The 21161-nt window shown below is 45.5% G+C and overlaps 1 protein-coding gene across 1 annotated transcript in view; it reads right to left on the bottom strand.

The window, feature by feature from the left end:
• LOC117460361 (forkhead box protein O6-like) overlaps positions 1-20321 on the bottom strand; it is a 30759-nt gene extending 10438 nt beyond the window's left edge. Inside the window, exon 1 of the mRNA XM_034101733.2 lies at positions 19171-20321. Within this exon, the coding sequence (XP_033957624.1) occupies positions 19171-19659 (489 nt within the window). The 5' untranslated portion in view covers positions 19660-20321. The remainder of the gene's footprint in view (positions 1-19170) is intronic.
• Between the last annotated feature and the right edge of the window lie 840 nt (positions 20322-21161).

Genomic DNA, 21161 nt, shown 5'->3' with positions numbered 1-21161 from the left:
TATTGAAACCTCCCTCTGCTGTATACAAAGAAACTGTCGGTGGAATCAATGCAGGCCCAGGCTTTTTTCACACTTTGCCGCCACATAATCTCATTCATAACAATGAGAATCTCATTTCCCACATTCTAAAGGTCAGTGCACACTTCTGATCACACTTTAATAAACATCACTCTCAGCATTTAATTTAATTTCAGCAGAGCAGGAAACTCATAGGCAGCCATGCAAAATTCATCAGATCGTCCCTTTAATTGTTTCGCTTTCACAGTACAGAGAAGAATGACCACAATCACGGCAAGGAGAGAAATAATGCAAAAAGATGCACAAACAGGCACACATCTGCAAAACACACACACACACACACACACACACACACACACACACACACACACACACACACACACACACACACACACACACACACACACACACACACACACACACACACACACACACACACACACACACACACACACACACACACACACACACACACACACACACACACACACACACACACCAAGAACAGATAAGTAGAGTCAGTCAAGTGCCAGTTTGTGTTACGTTTTAATAAAATAAGCTTCACGAGTTTTTCTTGGCACAGCACCAAGTCGTGGCTCCACATCTCTTCGTCATCACACATTTTAACTCTCACCTAAATTGGCAAACTGTACCAAACAACCACACAAACATTTCCACACACACACCAATGCGCACACACTCTCTCTCCCTCTGTCACACAAGTACATTGCGCACACATGCCAACATGACACAAAGCCTGGCACACCGGGCACACTCATTACCGCAATGCCAAGCTACCAGTTGCTAAGGAGACCTGTGGGAGAGGGAGGGTTCCTTGTTGTTGCCATAGCAGCCGGCTCGCTCCCTGCCAACCCTCTCCCTCGGGGGAGAAACAAGGCGAGAGGTGGGGGGGTGAAGTGGGTAGAGGTAGGGGGCAGCGGTTTAATAGGTCTATGAGGTGCAGAGGAACTTCATTAGCCATCAGTGTGCGTCTGCTTCCCATGAATGCAGACCCACATGCAGCACTTCAGCCCGCAGACTCCCACTTACTCACGCACAGCCCATAGACTCTCACTTATTCGCACACCTATACGGGGAAGATGAAGAATGGCATGCTCTGAATGAAAAGCGGGGAGTTGGCAGTGAGGGTCGAGTATATGTGTAGGAGGGGGGGGGAGGTTGAGAGGGCAGAGGTGGGTGAAGGATGGCGGAACAAAGGAGAAAGAGTCGTGGACATGGGGGCCCACTTGAAAGAGTGGTGCACTCTTAAGTAGTTAAGGCTGCATGAAAGCAGTTCCCTCTAACTGCGCCCCCTCCTTTCCAACCTTGACCTTCAGATACAGCCTCCATTTTTCAAACAATAGAATAGCTCCATCCAGCCAAACACTTATAGCACACTGTACATACTGTATGCTTTCTCTGTAGAACATTCAAGTGCACGACAAAGCAACTGTTCCTCCGTAAAGCCATTGAAGCTATTAAAAAGCCGACTTGAAGCTGTTTTGTGATTATGTATTTTACCTATGCCATGTCCATTGTAAAGAATGCAAATTGGAAATTGAGTTAAGATGCTTTCCATTTTTTTACTACATTTGCCGTTATAGATTACTTTATAAAAGTTTGGCATACAGACTTACATTTCAAAGCACAGAAACTCTGCGTGGATGCATATTGACATATCCTTCAGCTTCTGTTGTCAGATAAAAGATAGTCATTTTAATTGTGAATGATATGAACACCACTTGTGAACGGAGATGTTGGAAACGCTGCTGTAAGATTGACAAGCTTTTGCAAACACAGCGAAGGCGCCTCATCTCAGCCAACAAATGTCCCTGTGATAATAAAGTTTTATTAAATCAATTAAATTGTCAATAAATGTATTGGTTTTTAATCATCTTAATGTGGCAGCACAAAAGTACCATTGGATAATATACACGAAGCAATGAGCATCATAGTTTTCAGATGAAAACACTTGGAAGGAAAAGCTTCTTGAGGTGTTTCTCACTTTGATTTGGACGGACTCAAAATGTAGAGAAAATCCATTTGTATGTGTTTGTATTCGCCGCATCACCCAAGACTCCTCACAAACTAGAATGAATTTGAAAAAGTGTATCAAAAGTTTCACACAAAAGTGTCATTAATTTGGTACTGCAGTTCTATCTGAGCTGCTACCCATTATAAATGCTTTATGTATGCCGCAAATGACATGACAATTACATGCATGAGAAAAAACGACTGCTTCCCTTGAAAGAGAAAGGAAAACATCTCCAGATAACAGAACTAGATTTTAATATTTTTCAAAGAGATTGGCTGTTGGTGATTGAATCGGCTTTTGAAGATCTGGAGAGAAAAATATGTGTCTCAAAAGAATCTGCGTTGAGTGTGGACCTGACCTCAGAAACAGGATGCTTGAGAAGCGAGTTCGACTCCTGCTGTAGCGTCAAAGTGACTTCTGTATTCAGGAGCAGAGCTTCTTTTATTGACTGCCTGATAACCCACGATGCTCCCGGCTGCCTCAAACTCTCATACTTTAAGTAGCAGTGTATAATATGAACAAGGGGAGAGTATTGATCGAGTCTGAATGAACTCTGTGTGGTTATATACGGTTAAAAACACCACTCACCACCCCTCTAACACCTCTGATACCCCAACCTGAGCGTAACCAGGGCTCGTGAGGAGAGAAAAATGAAGGACAGCGAGTGAAAGACACTACTGTCAAACTGAGAGGAATGAGGATAAGGGGGGGGGACACAAGACAACCCTCCTCCATCCCTCTTTTCTCTCCCCCCTCCTCCCGTCTCCATTTTCTGAAACAAAAAGAGCCCAATTAAGTCAGTTTGAGTTAGGGTCTCTCGTGTGTGTGTGCGTGTGCGCGTGCGTGTGTGTGTGTGGAAAACGTGCATCCAGATCCTGAGTGTGTGTGTGCAATAAATATAAATAGGGGGGCCAATGCATTGTAAGTTGTCTGAGAGAGGGGGAGGGAGGGGGGAGCATTGGGGAGAAAGGGGATGGGTGAAGCTCTCTCTCTCTCTCTTTAGCCTAAGAGGGCCAAACTTGCTCTCAGCTCCTCAACGGGAGACGCTGAAATATTAATCGCCACGCTCCAGCCGCAGACTAGTGAACACAATCTCTTCAAACTCCCACCCTAATGAGTGTGTTCATGAATGGCTAATGTGCACAGATGGGGGGCTGATGACTGGATAGTTGCATCGGCGGGGTGAGGGAGGGAGAGGGAGAAGGGGGAAAGTGAAATTTCGGGGGGGCGGGTTGAGGGGGTGCAGAGGCATGCCATGACCTTTTAAGATCCTCCTGAAAACTTAATTAAGTCTAGCCCTGCGCTACTCTCCCTTTCTCTTACTCCCTCGCCCACACACTCACTCTCAATCCTGCATGCCGGCACACACACACACACACACACACACACACACACACACACACACACACACACACACACACACACACACACACACACACACACACACACACACACACACACACACACACACACACACACACACACACACACACACACACACACACACACACACACACACACACACACACACACACACACACACACACACACACACACACACACACACACACACACACACACACACACACACACACATCAAATAACATTCTCTATGATCCCTCATTCTGGACCTCCCTCCTCCAAGTGCATGCTGACTGTTTACTCCCTTGCACTTTGCACAAACCCAGCTGAGCAGTAGATTTCTGGGTCTAAAACTTCAAATAAGTCATGCAGGAACACGTTCTGAACGCACACATATCCCGAGATAAACAAAAAAACACGAGTTGACATTAAAACTGCAGAAGCAGGTATATGTCGTTCCTGGCCCCATCCACAGGGCTCTGAAGAGCAAGGTGAAGAACTCTTCCCACAGAGAAGCTGGAGTTAAATCTGTGGAGGTGAGCTGAATCCTAAACCGGTTGATATGGCGGGGGGCGTGTATAGGCCATTCGCCATCTCAACTGGAGCTTGTTCTTTGAAAATGGTAATGCTTCACATGCATCTTTTATAGCTGAATCTGACCTCTTCCCCAACCCCGGGGATACACTTTACCACGGCATCCACGTCCTGACGTCAGACACATTTTGATAACATGTGGAGGAACACAGAAATGCGGGTTAACACGTCCTCCATGCACTCTCCATTAACATAGAGGCCACCTACGGATTAAGTGCATTCAGCGTGCAGACACACACACACACACACACACACACACACACACACACACACACACACACACACACACACACACACACACACACACACACACACACACACACACACACACACACACACACACACACACACACACCACCAAAACACACACACACACACACACACACACACACACACACACACACACACACACACACACACACACACACACACACACACACCGAGATGAATACACTCACAGCATCTAATTAGAGGAGTGAGATGCTGTGACCTAATTCCTAATCTCGCCTCGGCAGTAAGGATCGGAGCCTATGCTGGGATCGGTTGGATTAGGGCGGGGAAGTGGAAGGTGCCTCACAGAAAAAAAGTATGGGAATGGAGAGAGGGGAGAGGGAAGGAAATGAGGAGACGGGATTTAGGAGGGAAAGGCTAAGACAGCTATGACACCATTATGTGCAGCTAGAGTCAATGTGTGACACTAATGTGCATCACGTAATACAATGAAGAACATGCTTTCCCTCAAGCGGAACTTTGTTTTTAGAACATTATGAAACTGCAGATTTTACACATAGGCCATTGAGACTTTTGGACTTGTTGTTAACTATCTATTGGGGTTTATTCCCCAGTTCCCTCAATACAAACTTCAGAAATGTTCGAATGTGCCATATGTTTCTGTGTCTATGTCTTTAGCAATGCTCTCTGTGCTGTTTTGTATAGTTACATTTAAATGTGGTGTAAATACGTGTCTTAAAGGTGGGGTATGTCATTTATTTCAGAAACACTTTTTGTTATATTCCATGGAATGCTCTTAACATCCCGATAGCAATGAATATATTAAATCCTTTGACAAAAAATCCATAACAAAATTCCTCTGTGGAAGCCGTAGCGCTGTAAAAAGCACGACCAATCATTTGAGCCGGTCCGGCTAAAGTAACTGCATGGCCTACCTGCCTGTCAGCCTTCCATCTGTGCACAAACTGATCTCGTGCCCTCATTGGTCATGTGCGCGTTCGTGTGTGTTGGAGGAGGGGCTCTGTGAGGAAGTGGCAGATTTTTTCCGGTTGTGTATTTTCAAATTCTTGCGCACTCGAGCTGGTTTCTCCAAAATTACCTACCCCACCTTTAAGCATGAATGAAGCGTCTCTTAAGAATACTTATTTTGTACTATCCTTGTATATATATATTTTTTATCTACTTTGCAATTTCTTTTTTTTCAGATTGTTTATGTTCGCACCAACAGATACCAAAGCAAATTCCTTGTATGTGTAAACATTCCTCGCAATAAACTTGATTCTGATCTGATGCTAAATAATTCACTTACTGCTCATGAAACCTTACAATGTGTTGTTGAACACTAAGGCAACCACATTCTAGAGATGTTCTAAATGTCATAGTATTCATCCCTTAAAGGTGGGGTAGGTAAGTTTGAGAAACCGGCTCGAGATACACTTTTTGTTATATTCCATGGAATGCTCTTAACATCCCGATAGCAATGAATATCTGAAGTGCTTTGACAAAAACTCCATAACAAAATTTGGAAGCCGTAGTACTGTAAACAGCACGACCAATCATTTGAGCCGGCCGGGCTAAAGTAACTGGATGGCCTACCTGCCTGTCAGCCTTCCATCTGTGCACAAACGTATCTCGTGCCCTCATTGGTCATGTGCGTGTTCGTGTGTGTTGGAGGAGGGGCTCTGTGAGGAAGTGGCAGATTTCTTCCGGCTGTGTATTTTCAAATTCTAGCGCACTCGAGCTGGTTTCTCCAAAATGACCTACCCCACCTTTAAGATAGTTAAAGTTGATATATAAAGTGAAATTCACACATCTACAATATATCCACCAAATGGATATATTTTAGAATGTATATAGGATGTAGGTAAAAGTTACCTCCATGATGCTCTCCTGCATTTGGGCCACACTGACTTGAAAACTAGCAGCAGCAGCAGCACCACAGGCTGCTCTCCCTCCCCCTCTTATCCCCCGTTTAACTGCCTTTCATGCCAACACACTGCAGGCATGATGGAGGCAAACCAGTGGAGGTACTGAGCGGGAAATTAACCTTTTGGAAGGGACTGCTTTGGCAATGCTCTGTGTGCTATAGGAGTTCAAGATACAGTGCATTCATCATCCTTTGTGTAATTCTGTATTCTGAATATCTAAATAAAGTGGATGTCATATGCAGTACATCAAATCTTCAACTTTGATGCTGTACCTGCAGAGACAAAATGATACGATTCTATGTAGCCTTGTATTTCTATGCACAATTTATTATTTATTTGACTGCATTCTCATTCTCACCATGTCCACTTTTACTAATACATTAGTCATCAAGCTCACGGGCCAAACGACAGACTGGTAGCATCATTATGGAGCTAGCTGTACCCTGTGATTCCCTTTCGATGGCCCGCGTCTATCCATCATATACAAATTCCTGAGGACAGATGCAGCTGGATGGAGGCATATTTACAGTGAGTGCGTGACTGTGAGCACCGCGGATGGGTTATGTGATGGTTACACACACACACACAGACACACACACACACACACACACACACACACACACACACACACACACACACACACACACACACACACACACACACACACACACACACACACACACACACACACACACACACACACACACACACACACACACACACACACACACACACACACACACACACACACACACACACACACACACACACCTGTCAGCAGCTATGCATGGAGCTGATACATGTTTATGAGAGAGTGCTACACCTCTGTGTGTGTGTGTGTGTGTGTGTGTGTGTGTGTGTGTGTGTGTGTGTGTGTGTGTGTGTGTGTGTGTGTGTGTGTGTGTGTGTGTGTGTGTGTGTGTGTGTGTGTGTGTGTGTGTGTGTGTCACAGCACTCCTGGAAGGGGGGTGCAGCCTTTTCCGCCTGAGTGCGACTGTCAGCGGGCATCACTCAGCCTGGCAGTGTGGCAGGACGCGAGGATCATTAGTGGACGAGAAGGGAGCGAGAGAGGGAGCAGGATGGAGGAGAGTAAAGGAGGGAAAGGGGAGAGCGGGGCTGTGACTGTGTGAGTCGGGCAGCGCGTCTTAATATCCGTCTTGAGAGCATTACACACACAGCAGTGCACTTTCCTCTCAGTCACGCAATCGCCCCACCGCCAAGACCCCCCCCCTCTGTCACTCTCCCTCCCTGCATCCATCTAACCCCCTCTCACCCTGCATATCTGATTGACCCTCTCTGTCCCTCCCCATATCTCTCAAGCCGCGGCCTCACTTAAGCACGGTGCGTTGCAGCTTTTCATTTCCCCAGCTCCAGATTTATCCATCCTGCTTCTTCCTCTCCGCTTACATCTTTCCATTTCAGCCCATTGCTTCCATTTTCACCCACTCTGCATCGCACAGACGCTCTCCTCCCTCGCACTAAGCGTCATTGCAAGTTGACCTACCCTTTACCGCAGCAAGGTGAAACAACTGTTCTACACATGTGAGACATAAGCTCTTTTCACGTCCTTCCTCGTGCACTCCGTCTCAGCACTTCGTCCCCTGCATGCTGTTGGTGCCAGCCCTTTACTCCTTTGTACATTTGCCCATCAATCCATCCATTCATCTGACACTTTGTATCAGCATGCTTCATGTCCACAGTCAGCCGTGCACCACATGACCGTCAGCCTTTCTCCATCATTCCCTTCACCAACTCCCTCTCTTTAGTCAGAGTGGTCCCTCTGATCTCCCTCTACCCCTCCAGGTCTGTGACCTGTGCTGCTGAACACCATGCCTGACATTTAACAAACAGAACAGCTTCCACAAAGATAGCTGTGTTAGCACAAGTGCTAATACTCTCCTCGTTTGCTTACTGATAGGTTTCCAGGTTCAGGGATCCATCTGTTTGCTGTACTGTAGTAGCATTTATCTCACACAGATTGGGCCCGTTGGCTAATATATTTGTTCCAGTGAAACATTTGTGGGCTTGGTTTTGGCACCTGTTGCGAGTGTAGTTTAGTGTTATAGCCCTGCTTCCTGGACGGATGCCAGCTCTGTTAAACAGGTTTTGGGCTGTGTGGAGAAAGTTTGCCCAAAGAACATGTGACCTGCAGGTGCAACAGCGGATGGCAACAAATACCTGTCTATTAGAGAATATGACCCCTTGTTTCTTTGGGTGCTTTCAGTAGGGCTTTGTCTTTAGATTCTCTTCATTTTATGCACCAAACAATAATGTAATAATGAACATAATTGATAGATTACTTTTATCTCCACCAGAGGATTTGGCATTCCAACCTAATTAATGACCTTCCTGGTCAAACAGGGTGAACAGCTCCAAACTATGCCAATCCTGCAAACTATGGTTTCCACTGCCTGATCAGAACATCTTAAGCCTTTCTCAAGTTACATCTATCCTTGCATCTCTTTCTCTCTCTCACACACACACGTACGGAATCCCCTGCATGAGTTACAACATTTTCATAATCTCCATTCCAGATAACACTGCACTGGAAATGTACAAAGAAAGCTCCACCAATCACACACAGCCTTGACCCCAGCAGCATCCCCTCAGCTGCCCCTCTTGCACCTCTCATTTAGATCTCTCCCCAGCCGCTCTTTGGGCATGGATCACTTGTAAGGATTTGAGAAAAGACTTCGCTAAGCTGATTGCTAAAGGGAAGGGGGCGAATTACCCTTGCACAACCGCGTAAAAACCTTCTCGGGTCATGATTTGCCTTATGTAATAGATTGTGTGAATGAGTGTGCGTGTGTGTGTGTGTGTGTGTGTTCCCAAAATACCACTCCCCACCCACCCGCAGATCCTACCCCACGCCATTTATCCATTTTGCACTAATTGAGGGATCTTTTTTCGGAAGCTGTTATTGCACGCATTTAATTATTTATTTTTGACGGGAAGCAATCTGGTGGCTAGTGAAGGGATCGTGTGTGTGTGTGTGTGTGTGTGTGTGTGTGTGTGTGTGTGTGTGTGTGTGTGTGTGTGTGTGTGTGTGTGAGAAAGTGAGAGTGAGAGACAGAGCAGGACTGGGTCAGCGTAGCTTTTGGGGTAAATGTGTGTGAGGGCAGAGCTACTGTAACTGTACTGGGTTTTTCTCTCTTTATGAAAAGCATATAAGAACTTTACTGTATTTGTGTGCCTATGCGCGTGTGTTTTGCATCACAGAGTGCACGGCGCTCTGAGTGCAATGGGAGTGCACTAATGGACGCACACTTGAGCTGAAAAGTGCAGAGTGTAGCTGAAGTGCAGCCAAGTCTGGCTTCCAGTCCTGCTTGGATGCTCTATAATCTACTCTCCACTATTCCAGCTCTCTTTCTTCTGCTTCTCCATTTTCCTCACGTCCGTCTCCTTGTCTTTCCATCTCAGTCTTTCTATCAATTTCATATTTTCATCCCGTTTTCATTGTCTGAGCGGGCTGCCCCCTACTCCCTGCTGTCTTCCTATGAAATCTCTTTATCCTGGTTTGGAGAATGAAGAGACGTGGATCAGCATCGTCGCTGGCTGGCCACGGACTTTCCTTTCCTCCCTGCTGTGCAGTGAAGAGAATGAAATAAGGGGAGACGACATGCAGCCACCAGTAGTCTTGACCTTTATCAAGCTGTAGTGCCTGAGGCAAGCTGATGAGACATTAAGAAAATGACTGAACAATATTAACACACACACACACACACACACACACACACACACACACACACACACACACACACACACACACACACACACACACACACACACACACACACACACACACACACACACACACACACACACACACACACACACACACACACACACACACACACACACACACACAGAGGTCTGAACAATGGCTCTCTTGCCTAGTTCCTTGGCCGGCCCTTTCCTGACACTAAGGATATGCTAAAGACAGATGATCCAACTGGGAGTAACACTTATGCATTCTGCGTCACTTCACTTTAGAAAGAAAAGAATGGCAAGACGGGCCGGCCTGCCCGCTTAGATTGTTTAACTGTGATTGATCCCTTGTCGAGCCCCGGGTACCCAGCACTCCCGTGAATGCCAAGTCCTGTTGAGAATGTATGCTTCGTTATAAACCAACCTCACAAGTTCTTGAAATAACGCATCAGCCTGTGAGTGAAAGCTGGACCTGCGAGAGCCAGATGTTAACCCTGACGGCTGCTGTCCCAGCAAGGCTGCACTTCTAATGATAGATCATTTCCCTGCTCACTCTTCTTCTGCCTTTCTCGTTTGTGCACGTCTGAGTGACTGGCGCATGTGCATGTGTGGCCATCCTTCTACTCCAGTCAATCAATGAGCAGAGACAATTCCCCGAGTGACATTTACGGAGAAGAAAGAGAGCCATTTATCACTTTAGTTTTGGGATAATAAAGGAATGACTGAATGAGCCAGTGTGTGTGTGTACAATGTGTGTGTGTGAGTGAGAGAGCAGTCAAGAGAGAGCGCTAAAGATGAAAAGGGGATTTCAAAAGCACATGAAAGGAGCAGGAGAAATGAGCGAGGGAAGAGGCAAATGAGTGATAAAAAGGCTACTTTGTGAGGAGGACTGAGAGTGTGAAATAGAACAAGTGAGGAGAGAAGAGAAGGCCGTGAGTGACTGACAGTGAAAAAGAGAGCACGAGAAAGAAGGGTTTGAAAAAAAAAAAGCCTGCGGTACGGAAAGAAAAAAGGCAGAGAGACAGGGAAGGGGATAGAAAAGGGCTCTGGGCACAGAGAGAAAAAACGAAGGAGAAAGACGCGGAAGAGACGGAGATGAAAAAAAAAGGTCCAAGAGAAAGGGGGACAGAGTGAGGCAGACGTGTTGGGTTCATTCGGGGCTATGAGCAGACTCGGAGTTCAGACCTCACACGGTCAGCATACTAAACACCGGACCCAGAGTCCTGACCCAGATTCAAGGCAGTGACTTACCAATCCAATTGGGGATCATTTCACCCCCCTGTCTGAGCATATCTCCCTATCAAAAACACACACTCCCCTTCCCCCTCAACCCCAGCTGGTCTCACAGTCACCTCATAACCCAACAACCTCGCCCCAGTCCTGTAACCTCCCCACACATATGCTGGCTCCCACACAGATTTGCTCACACATGGGTTGTTTTACACATACAAAAGCACACACCCCAGGCAGAGCCACACATGGACAGCGATTTCGTTCCAAGGTCAGATTCCTTTTAATAGCTCAGGTGAGCAGACATTACAGCTCAGCGGGGTTCCTGACCAGCAGCCACCCGAGGTGACCTCCACAGATCCATCCGTCAGCCATGGACGCATGGCACAGCCGTAGCATATCCACCAGCTATTAGCATAACAAGCATCTTTCTTGAACATAACTCTTGCTACTCCTCCCCTCCGCTGCCCTCCTTCGTTTTCCATCTACCTGCTCCGATCAGTCAACGTTAACTACATTTTCTTTTGTGAGCCGGCTCTCTCCATCACTTGCAAGGACCGCCAAGCTCAGGTAAACTGATAGACGGCCCCTCGTACGCTCTCCTTTCCCCTCCCACAATCCTTTGGCTCGTGACAGCGGCTTGATGGACTGGCAGACAGGAGCGAGAGACCAGGGCGTGGCTGCCAGGAAGTGTCCGGAGATGGAGCATTGTGAAATACACCGTTTAGCTGTGCATACATCATGTCTTTCACAGGGACAGAAATGGGTAAACACACACATTTACACGCATGCACACGGCCATCAATCCCTTGCATACAGGAAGAGATATCCGACCAAGAGAAAAATTGAATTAGGAAATATGGGCACCGTGATTTGTGGGAATCGAGTTTTGTGGCCGGGAGAGAAATACAGCTTGGAGCACACTTCATCTTCTAGCGAGAGCAAAGAGGAAGAAGCATCTGTGTTGTTTATCTAAAGCCTCATCTAGTTACAATGGGCTGATTTGAAATATTCATATACATGTATGACAAGATCAGGCCCATTATGTTGCTCTCTCGGCGGGGCTTCAGTGAATGGATTGAATGGAAACCCATCACTCAGCGTAAATTATGAAGACAAGAAACATTACATAAGCCTATAGATGATCGTGAAGAGGAGTATTATTGTAGCCTAATATCAATCATGGCAACACACGTTCTATAGTGTCATCAGTATGATAATATGCTATAGGCTATTTCAAGGATAAACTTGCCATTATAATATATCACAAAGCATATACCCACAGCAAAACCCATTAGGCTTTCTGTAGTGTGCATCATCATAAGACATTATATGGCTTTATGTTCTAGATGGATCTGTGAGAACACAAATGATACTTCAGTCATAATGAGCCATGAATCATACAATCTACAAGGGCTGCCATTCTTCTTTAGCAATAAACATTCATCTTATGTTTAATCGTTGAAAGATTCAGAAGACTTTGAAGGAAAAATGCTAAAATATTCAATTTATTATTATATTTAATGAAGAAAAGCCTATTCTGGGTGGCTAAACTGTTCTTTTTGGGCATTTCTCTCCCAAATTAATCCGAAATTCAGATTCTTGAAAAAGTAGTTTGTCAATTTTCTACTGATGAACCAATGTGATACATAACCTGTTGTTTTATCGCTAAAACCTACCAAATCATGGAGTAAATTACGTCTTTGTTGGCCTACAAAACCAAAAATTCCATAGTGATACCCAAACAGTGCACAGTCTGTATCTAATCAGAAATATATGAGGCACATCTTTAAGTACAAAGAAAATAGCATGTTTCATAGTGCTTTACGGCTGTTAAAGGTGTACGCTAGCATGGACAAGGCTAGCCTGAGGCCGTCTCGCTGTGATAGGGGGAGTACTGAAGGCGGAGGAGAACAGAGTGGAGAGAGCAGGCCCTGTAGATGAGGAGAAAAAGACAGAGAGAGTCGACCCAGCGTGACTACCGCCTGCCTGAGTGGAGCAGCCTGCCTGCAATTAAGGTGGAATCAGGGAGAAATCTGCGCTGCCTTGATAATGAGCCTCGTCTGAATTATTAACGAGAGCTGTTCCCCCGGGACCCGGGCTCCCACTGAGCCCATCAACCCCCCCCCCCCCCCCCCCCAACACACCCAGACACACACTCATACACTGATGCAGGGGAAAGGGAGAGAGAAATGCAGCCATAAACCTCCACTCACACGACGACAATCACACATTATGCACATCGACACAGATGAGCAACAAGCATGCTGCTACACATGGAGACTAACATTTCAAGCACCACGAGGTCTAACACATTTTATTCACACGCCGAAGTGAATATCCAAAGCCATTTGCAATAACAGTTCTCTGGGACAAATAACTTGCGATCAGATTGAAACTGACACGAACATTTCTCTGTATAAAAATAAGCTACTTCCACGCCACACTTGACTGAATTTGAGAAATTCCAAATATATCAGAGTATCTCTTGATGTGAGTGAATCCTGTCCATTTAGCTCTACTGATCAAGCATAATGCCAATGGGCATTTCATAACCGCATTATATTGAGAAATTACATACAATTATTTTTCTAAGAAACAAGCCTGTTATTGTATAAGTCATTGATGGCCTATTAGTCATTTTGTAAATGATTAATGTTTATTAATAAAGAATGCTTTATTGGAAGAAATTGTATCTGGAAGTAATATTACTACTCAGATGACAAAGATGTGTGATTCTAAACTAGCAGAATATGAGCAATGCATGGCGTTGTTATTAGTATGGCTACAATTCACAGGGGCACTGGTGTCAACAGGATCTGGCTGGAGGGTTAACTTAGTGACAACACAGAGACTTTTACTCCCATGTTATTGAAATACGGGCATTGTTGCTGCATGCCTCGAGCTCTGTGTGTCTAGACATACAGTATGGACCCCCAAACAGAAGAAGACATCTTTCTGTTACCCTCAAAGTTTCATAACATAATAAAAAGAGATGTGTACTAATCACCCAACACCCAGGGCTACTACCCCCCCCCCCCCCCACACTCTTTCCCATCATCTCCATGACATCTCTTACACAGCCTCAGAGAGAAACACACACCACATTCTGTCCCTGCAGCTGTGAACGGGTTTGCCAACAAATCCGCGGGCGCTTACCAAACACAGCCACGCCTTCCAAAATGAGCCAATCGCCGCGAGTCAGACAGGTTTCAAAACAAATCAGACAGCAAAACAGCACCAAAAACACTCGCTTCCGCTCTCAGTCAGCCCCCTTCTCTTTCAAAAAATGGTTCACCCCACCCAAGAACAGAGTGTTCCTCCATGGGTGTTTCGAGGAGGCACAAGTGTGTTATGTATTTTTGTGCAAATGTGACTGTGTGTGCATGAGCCAGAGGGGAATAGTGGAAACCATCAGCCTAAATAGTGCAATGGGGAAATAATGACAAATTCTCTTTGCTTCTTCAGTATATGGAAACGTAATTAACTGAAAGGGGGATTTAATAATCTGAGAAATGTCACTAAATGGCTCATACAGTTTTCTAATAAATGTGCAGAGCCATGAGTAATAAGCATGGTAGGAAATGCTTCAACAGCTGAAGTTCAGTTCGGCTGAGAAGCACATCCAAATTATTCAACCCTGTCAAATTGGTTGCTTGACGGTCTCATCCCCTTGTATTCTGCTCCAAAAGACCCCGTAGCTGACAGGAGTCGAGCTGAGGGAAATCCAGCATTGTTATCCTATTATCTCGGAGATAATGTGAGATATGAGATTTCTCTTAGATGAGAAGAGGCCCACTGCTTAAGGCAGTACACTGGCAGGAGACTGACGCCAAAGCTCTCTTGAGAAAGACTCCTCACCTCAATTGGCCCTTGTACCAAAACCCACTAAGACAGACAAAATGTATAGAATGTCTGTTAGATGGATGGATTGAACGAGAAAGGCGGAGAGATAAAAGCGGAGATAACATGGGTGTCTGCTTGATAAAATGATAGGAGAGAGCAAAGTAATATCAAAGGCAAACGATATTGTTTTTCATATTAGTGTCTGCTGATTGCTGTCTTGCATATTTGAATGTGTGCCCATGCTTTCGTAATTTGCATGTACATTAATCATTTTCTGTGAGAAATGAACTGCCACGGCTGCTTGCCTGGCGGCTGCAAAAGGAAGAGAGGGCGGTGAGAACGGGCTTCTTGGCACCAGAAACCCGGCTCGACCCGAAGACACTGCATGAACCCAACCTGGCTACGGCTGCACGAGCCAAGGGGAGATGTAAGGTGCTCATAATCCTGGACCATAAATCCGTCCAGCATGCATCATATGCTCTGTGTGTGAATGTGTGTCTGTCGCACTCTTAAATTACTCTGCTCCCCTGAGCCAAAACGGAGGATAAAATATGAATCAGCTGAAGCCTAGGATACTTTCCAGTCTCTCCAGGCTCCCCAACCATCAACAAGCAACACAAGCATGCATTTCTACACACACACACAAGCAGGCAACTCCACACACTCAAAAAGTTTCAAGTCTTTCCACTTCATGCTAAACTTCTGTCAAACACGCTCTCTGCTGCACATTTGACATTCATATCCCTCATATTTGACAAGTGTTTCTCCACTGCAGCTGCCGTAGCCCGTGCAGTGAGAGGACTACGAGACTCTGTCTTCTTCCCTTTAAATCAATTCGATAAAGTGAAACTATCCTGCTCTGATATAAAAACTACCTATGAAGTCAGGGGTTATATGTCTTTAAAAAAGGTCAAGACTTTACAGACCTAGGGATAAATCTTTATTTCTCTTCCCTTTATGTCCTCACAGACTGTCCTCTCTTTTCTGCAGTCGGTGTAACATTTCTCTCTAAAATTGTATTTAGCTCCATCTGATCAGATTGCTGTCCTCTGACCTTTGCCCTGCCGACCCTGCACAGGCCTCTACCAAAGGACACTTTCTAAATAACAGTCTAGTCGTGGATTAAAGTGTCTGAGTGACTGCCTGGCACCCTTTGCCGACCTGCTGTGCAACCCCCTGGCATCCGACCGTCTAATCGCCAGAAAAAGCCCTGTAAACACACGCAGGGAAAACTACGTGTGGTACAATAAAGTGGGAAGAAACAGACTCTTCACTGATGCACTGTAGTTGCAATTGTATACGCTGAAAACATCATGTGACTGAGGATATCTTAGACCGGCATCATCTATTTCTATTTAAATAAACCTAATACATAAAAGCATAAGTGAATGATGGACTCTTTTATCCCATAACTCCCCACACGGACATACACAAAAACGAACCCCCCCGAGCGTAACAATGGCAGCATTTAACCCCCTTGAAGTTAATGAACTTCTAGGCGCCTACAGGGCATTCCCCGCACCAAGTTGCCTTAAAACCCCACCATTAGAGGCATTATGAAGTCAAGAGCGAGACTACGCAGCATTCTCTCCAGTGACATGCTGTCAGACCAATCAGCAGGCCCAAACACACACGTCTATAGAAGTAGACAGCCCCTCCCCCTGCACTAGCCCCCACAAAGAAGCACACAACACTCCCAACCCTGACGCTTTGTTGCAATTGACATGTGCTTCTCCCACGCACAAATGCACTATGTGTATTTTTAGATATAGTTAGACATAAAAACTCTTGATATGGGCCTTTAAAAACATTAGCTAACTTCACAGCATCCTTCAAATGTTGGATGCTTCTAGTTTATTAAGAACACTGGGAAATAAAGGCTAGTAAAGTTGCTTTACATCTACAGTGCTGTGATGGTAAAACATTGGGACACGGTCCTGCGTACACTCGCTTCCACAAGGAGGTGATTAGAAAGCCATGACCTCAGAATACCACGTCTTTCCTAGAAATCTGAAGCCATTAGGTATTTATAGGAGCTTAATGGTACTATCTAGGTGTACAGGCTGTCTAGCACCAAGCCATCAACCACAACCCCCTGCCTGCCCGCCTCCTACGCAAACTGCCAAGCTATACCACTTCATTTCATTTTGTTTCATCATCAGCTTATCAACAATTCTTTTATCTTTTTTTCTCCCTTTGCCTGCCACAACAACAAAATAAAAACATACTGCTTTGCATCAAATGCTTTGCTCGTGCGTGATATTTCTGATTGAGATGAAAATGAAGTGAATCATTCAAGTAATGTTTTCTCCCACTCCCAAAGGCTGCTGTCAAATCTAATAGCCTGATGTGATTGTTAAATTACATGTATGAGTAGAGCACCCGTGTTGGGGGAAGATGGGGGGATTTAGGGTCCTGGGATCATGGATTGAATCTGAACATGTGTTTTTATGAACCTCGTCAAACCTGCTTTTATTAGCTGACTTTACATGCTATCCAACATCTCTCATAAAAGAGATGTTTGTGTGTCCACGCCCTCTATTCCTACCAAGCTTAATGAAATGCATACATTTCTGTCACACTCCCAACTGAAAAAAGTATTCAGGGCTTCATTATGTATTTCAAAGTCCTGAGAATGAAAGCGGGTTTCTCATTTGATGAACCAAGTTCAATTAAAAGTTGATCACATTTATTGCAAGAGCCAAGGTAGGCAGTTGCATCAGAAATGAGGCTTTCAATGGACATGCACGCATGCTGCTGATGGGTGAACATTTCCGTATGCTATTTGTTTGGTAAGCAAGCTACACATGTGACTCCTAAGTGTATGTTTACATCACAATTCTGTCACTACCCAAAACCAGGTCAGTCCTGTTACTGACATTATGGCTGCCTGCTTTGAACGACTTATACCTAATGCCCCGTCATTACCTGGAATGGGCCCCATGTCTCGCCTGTGGCCTGAAATAGCCCCGGACCTCAGGCTGCCACGCTTAACGCCCCCCCCCCCCCTAATTTGCAGTTTCATAAATAGCGAACTAGGACTTTGGCACTTAAGATAAAGTGGCCATGTGGTTGACTCTTGGTGCAACTGCTGGGCTAATGAAACAGACCTGGAGGCGCACCTTAGGAGAGTTCAGGATTAAAATGTGTCAGTCAAGTGCTTGAGATTAGGGCTCAATGCCAAGCAGTGAGATAAAGTATGTTTGCAACAGCAACAAGTTTTAACATGATGTCTATGGAAAGCCAAAAATCGGAATTCATGTTGTTGGAAAGATGCCATTATTTTGGTCTTTAATCTATGATATTTAATAGTTCTGAGAAGGTGAAAATCATGTGATCAGCCAACTATATAACTCAGGAAGTAAGTATTTAATTTCGCTATCAGCATTAACATTACTGTGAAGTCCGGTTTTGTGGTCTTGCTTTAGTAAAAACAAACAAGGTTCTGATGACAGACGATGCATGTGCACAGAGTGGAGATCTGAAGGTCTCAGATCAGCAAAGGTGCAACATGAGGACATGCACTGCCCTGCTGATCTTCCTGCCCCTTCTCCCTGTCCTCAGATGGCCATAATGAATAGAAACACGATGAGGCTTGGAGCAGAGGCTGATAACATGGGCAAATGTCCAGGAGGTTATTCTAGGCTCTCAGCCAGACAGCAGTGGTGGACCGTGGTCAATTGAACACCCTTCTGAATATGTACATTGTGGACAGCAGACCTGTGACCTCCTACTGCTAAGTGTGCCACTGCTGATGTGTTTTTAAACTGATACGAATATGTGTGTTAAATGTACACTCAATAGTTGGTTCTATAACTGCCTCATTTATTCGCAGCAGATATGTAAATTAATCATTAACAAAAGCTGTGCTGCTATGGTGTAAGGATTGCATGCACTACAACGGACGCTGTTGCCCATCATGAGCTGATCTGAGATGAGCAAAGCCTTGTTACACACGCACAGCAAGTGACTACAGTCCAGTCTATTACATTCTGCCATCGATGATCTATACAATGACTGACGGCATTAATGAACTAAGACAAGATAACGCATGGCACCATTCATGCGTAACCGACACTGAATCCCATGGTGACATGTGTATGGCAAAGGGGTGAATCAAATCACAATGGATTATCGAATAGTAATAACACACGATAATATCACTAGACACTCTGTGATTAACCCATCAAATCCACGTCATGTGTTTTTACTCCTTACCTTCCAGCCAGCTGAGCTATTACTGTCGCCCTTATCCTTGAAATAGGGCACATAACGGACCATCCAGTCGTATATCTGTGACAGCGTGAGTCTCTTTTCTAGGGTGCTCTCAATGGCGCGGGTAATGAGATCAGCGTAGGACTGGTTCCCCCACGCGTTCCGCCGCGAGGATTTGGCTTTGCGCAGCGGTCCGGTCACATCCAGCGCCGCGCCGGCCAGGCATGGGTGCGTCGCGCCTGTGGGTGCCGGGAGCCCGGCTGGATGCGTCAGCTCTCCCGGTGTTCCGCCTACGAGCCCCGCTATGCAAGCCGGGACGTCCTCTGGTTCCACCTTGATGTTGACCAGTGGAAGACCCCCGCTGACATCGTGTCCTCCGTGGAAGTCCTCCGGGCAAGGCAGCGGCCAGGTGCACGAGCGAGTCCGGCTTTGCGGCTCGAAATCCGAATCAACCTGATGAGCGTCCAATTCGTCGTCCCCCATCATCAACATTTACCCTTCAGTTTAAATCGGAATAAATCAAATGAAGAACAAGGGAGGGAATACCTCCACGATCCCCGTATCCAACTGTCCTCAGCAGGCTTTCACTTCACGTTGAAATTCGTCTTGTAATGTATTGAGCTTTCACTCTGAATCAATAAGAGGCAATCCAACGGAGTAAAAAGGATCATGATGAATACAAGCAGAATCACTGCCTCGCGTGTAGAGATAAGAGAAGTAATAAAAGTAATAATAATTTCTCGTCCATTTTACCTGAAGTAAAAAAGGGGAATAAAAATGCTTCTTATTTAACAATCCATCTCGAGGCAGTCTATCAGAAACGCGTGTCACAGCCAGTCATGGGGGCTTTTCAATCCAGTTGCAGCAACAGATGATATTTCAGATAAGCGGCATATTTGCCAAGCAGTCGTCGATAAATCCTCCACGAGACAACAGGGGGAATGGGGAAAGAGAGGGAGAAATCACCAGAGCTGTGTTGAGTGCATCCACTGAGGCGATAATGCGTGATTACCGTGAATTATTAAATCTTCCAGTCTGCACGGATTAGGCTGGCAGCTACACATTCAAGTCCATTCAGCCTGAACAGCACCCAACTGTCTGCAATTATAATGAAGAGGCGTGCGCATGTGACGAATCGATAAATCCCCAGTCTGAAAATATAAAGAAAAATATAGTCCAGCGATCACATTTCGTATCCACTTGTCAGGTTGATAAAATAGTGCTTTATCACACCTCCTCTTGCTCCTCTATCCCCCCTTGCCTTTTCTCACTCTCTCAGATCCCACACATGTTATCATTTGCTTACAACTCGTTCCGTCGATGTGAACCGAGGATGACGCGCCGGCGCTGTAGTGGAGATGCTGCCAATTGGAGTGCGCTCACGAAATCAATACTCTCCGAACATGATCACAGCGAAATCCCGAAGTCCTCTTTCCCTCTATGTAGCTCTACTCCCCCTCCCTCTCCACAATCTCTGATGTGAACCGAGAGAGCAAACCTCAAATTCTTAATCAAAACTCTGCATGATGATCTTTCTGGCAGAGCGTCACCCGGCGCTTTGTGTGCCAGCCCTCCAAGTCCAGCGGAGATAAAACAAGGCAATGTGAAAATGACACAAAGGGGAAATTCCTACATAAACTTGACAATGTTTTTTTTTGTCTTTAAAAAAATACACCGTCTGATCTGCCTTTGTGCGTAACAAATTGTCCCGGGCAACGTGCGCAGCGTCCAAATGTCCTCCAGGGAGAACTCACTCCGCGCAGCAGGTTTCACTGCTGATTATGTGTGGGCAATACCTTAGCCGGTATAATTTCCTATTGGCGATTAGACAGATTTAGTTCAGATTATGAGAGATTAGGTAACTCTAGATTTTAATCTGAGAGGAGTGAGGTGAATTGGAGGTCTTCAGAGGCCAGATTGAAAGATCCTCTCGGGTCCACACTCAAGCCAAAGTGGGGAGGCGTAAAACACTTGCACATCCCAAATCGCATTTG

This window comes from Pseudochaenichthys georgianus, chromosome 16 (genome assembly GCF_902827115.2).
Source record: "Pseudochaenichthys georgianus chromosome 16, fPseGeo1.2, whole genome shotgun sequence".
Lineage (NCBI taxonomy): Eukaryota > Metazoa > Chordata > Actinopteri > Perciformes > Channichthyidae > Pseudochaenichthys > Pseudochaenichthys georgianus.
The sequence above is the reverse complement of the archived record's forward strand: the minus strand, read 5'-3'. Positions and strand labels throughout refer to the sequence as shown.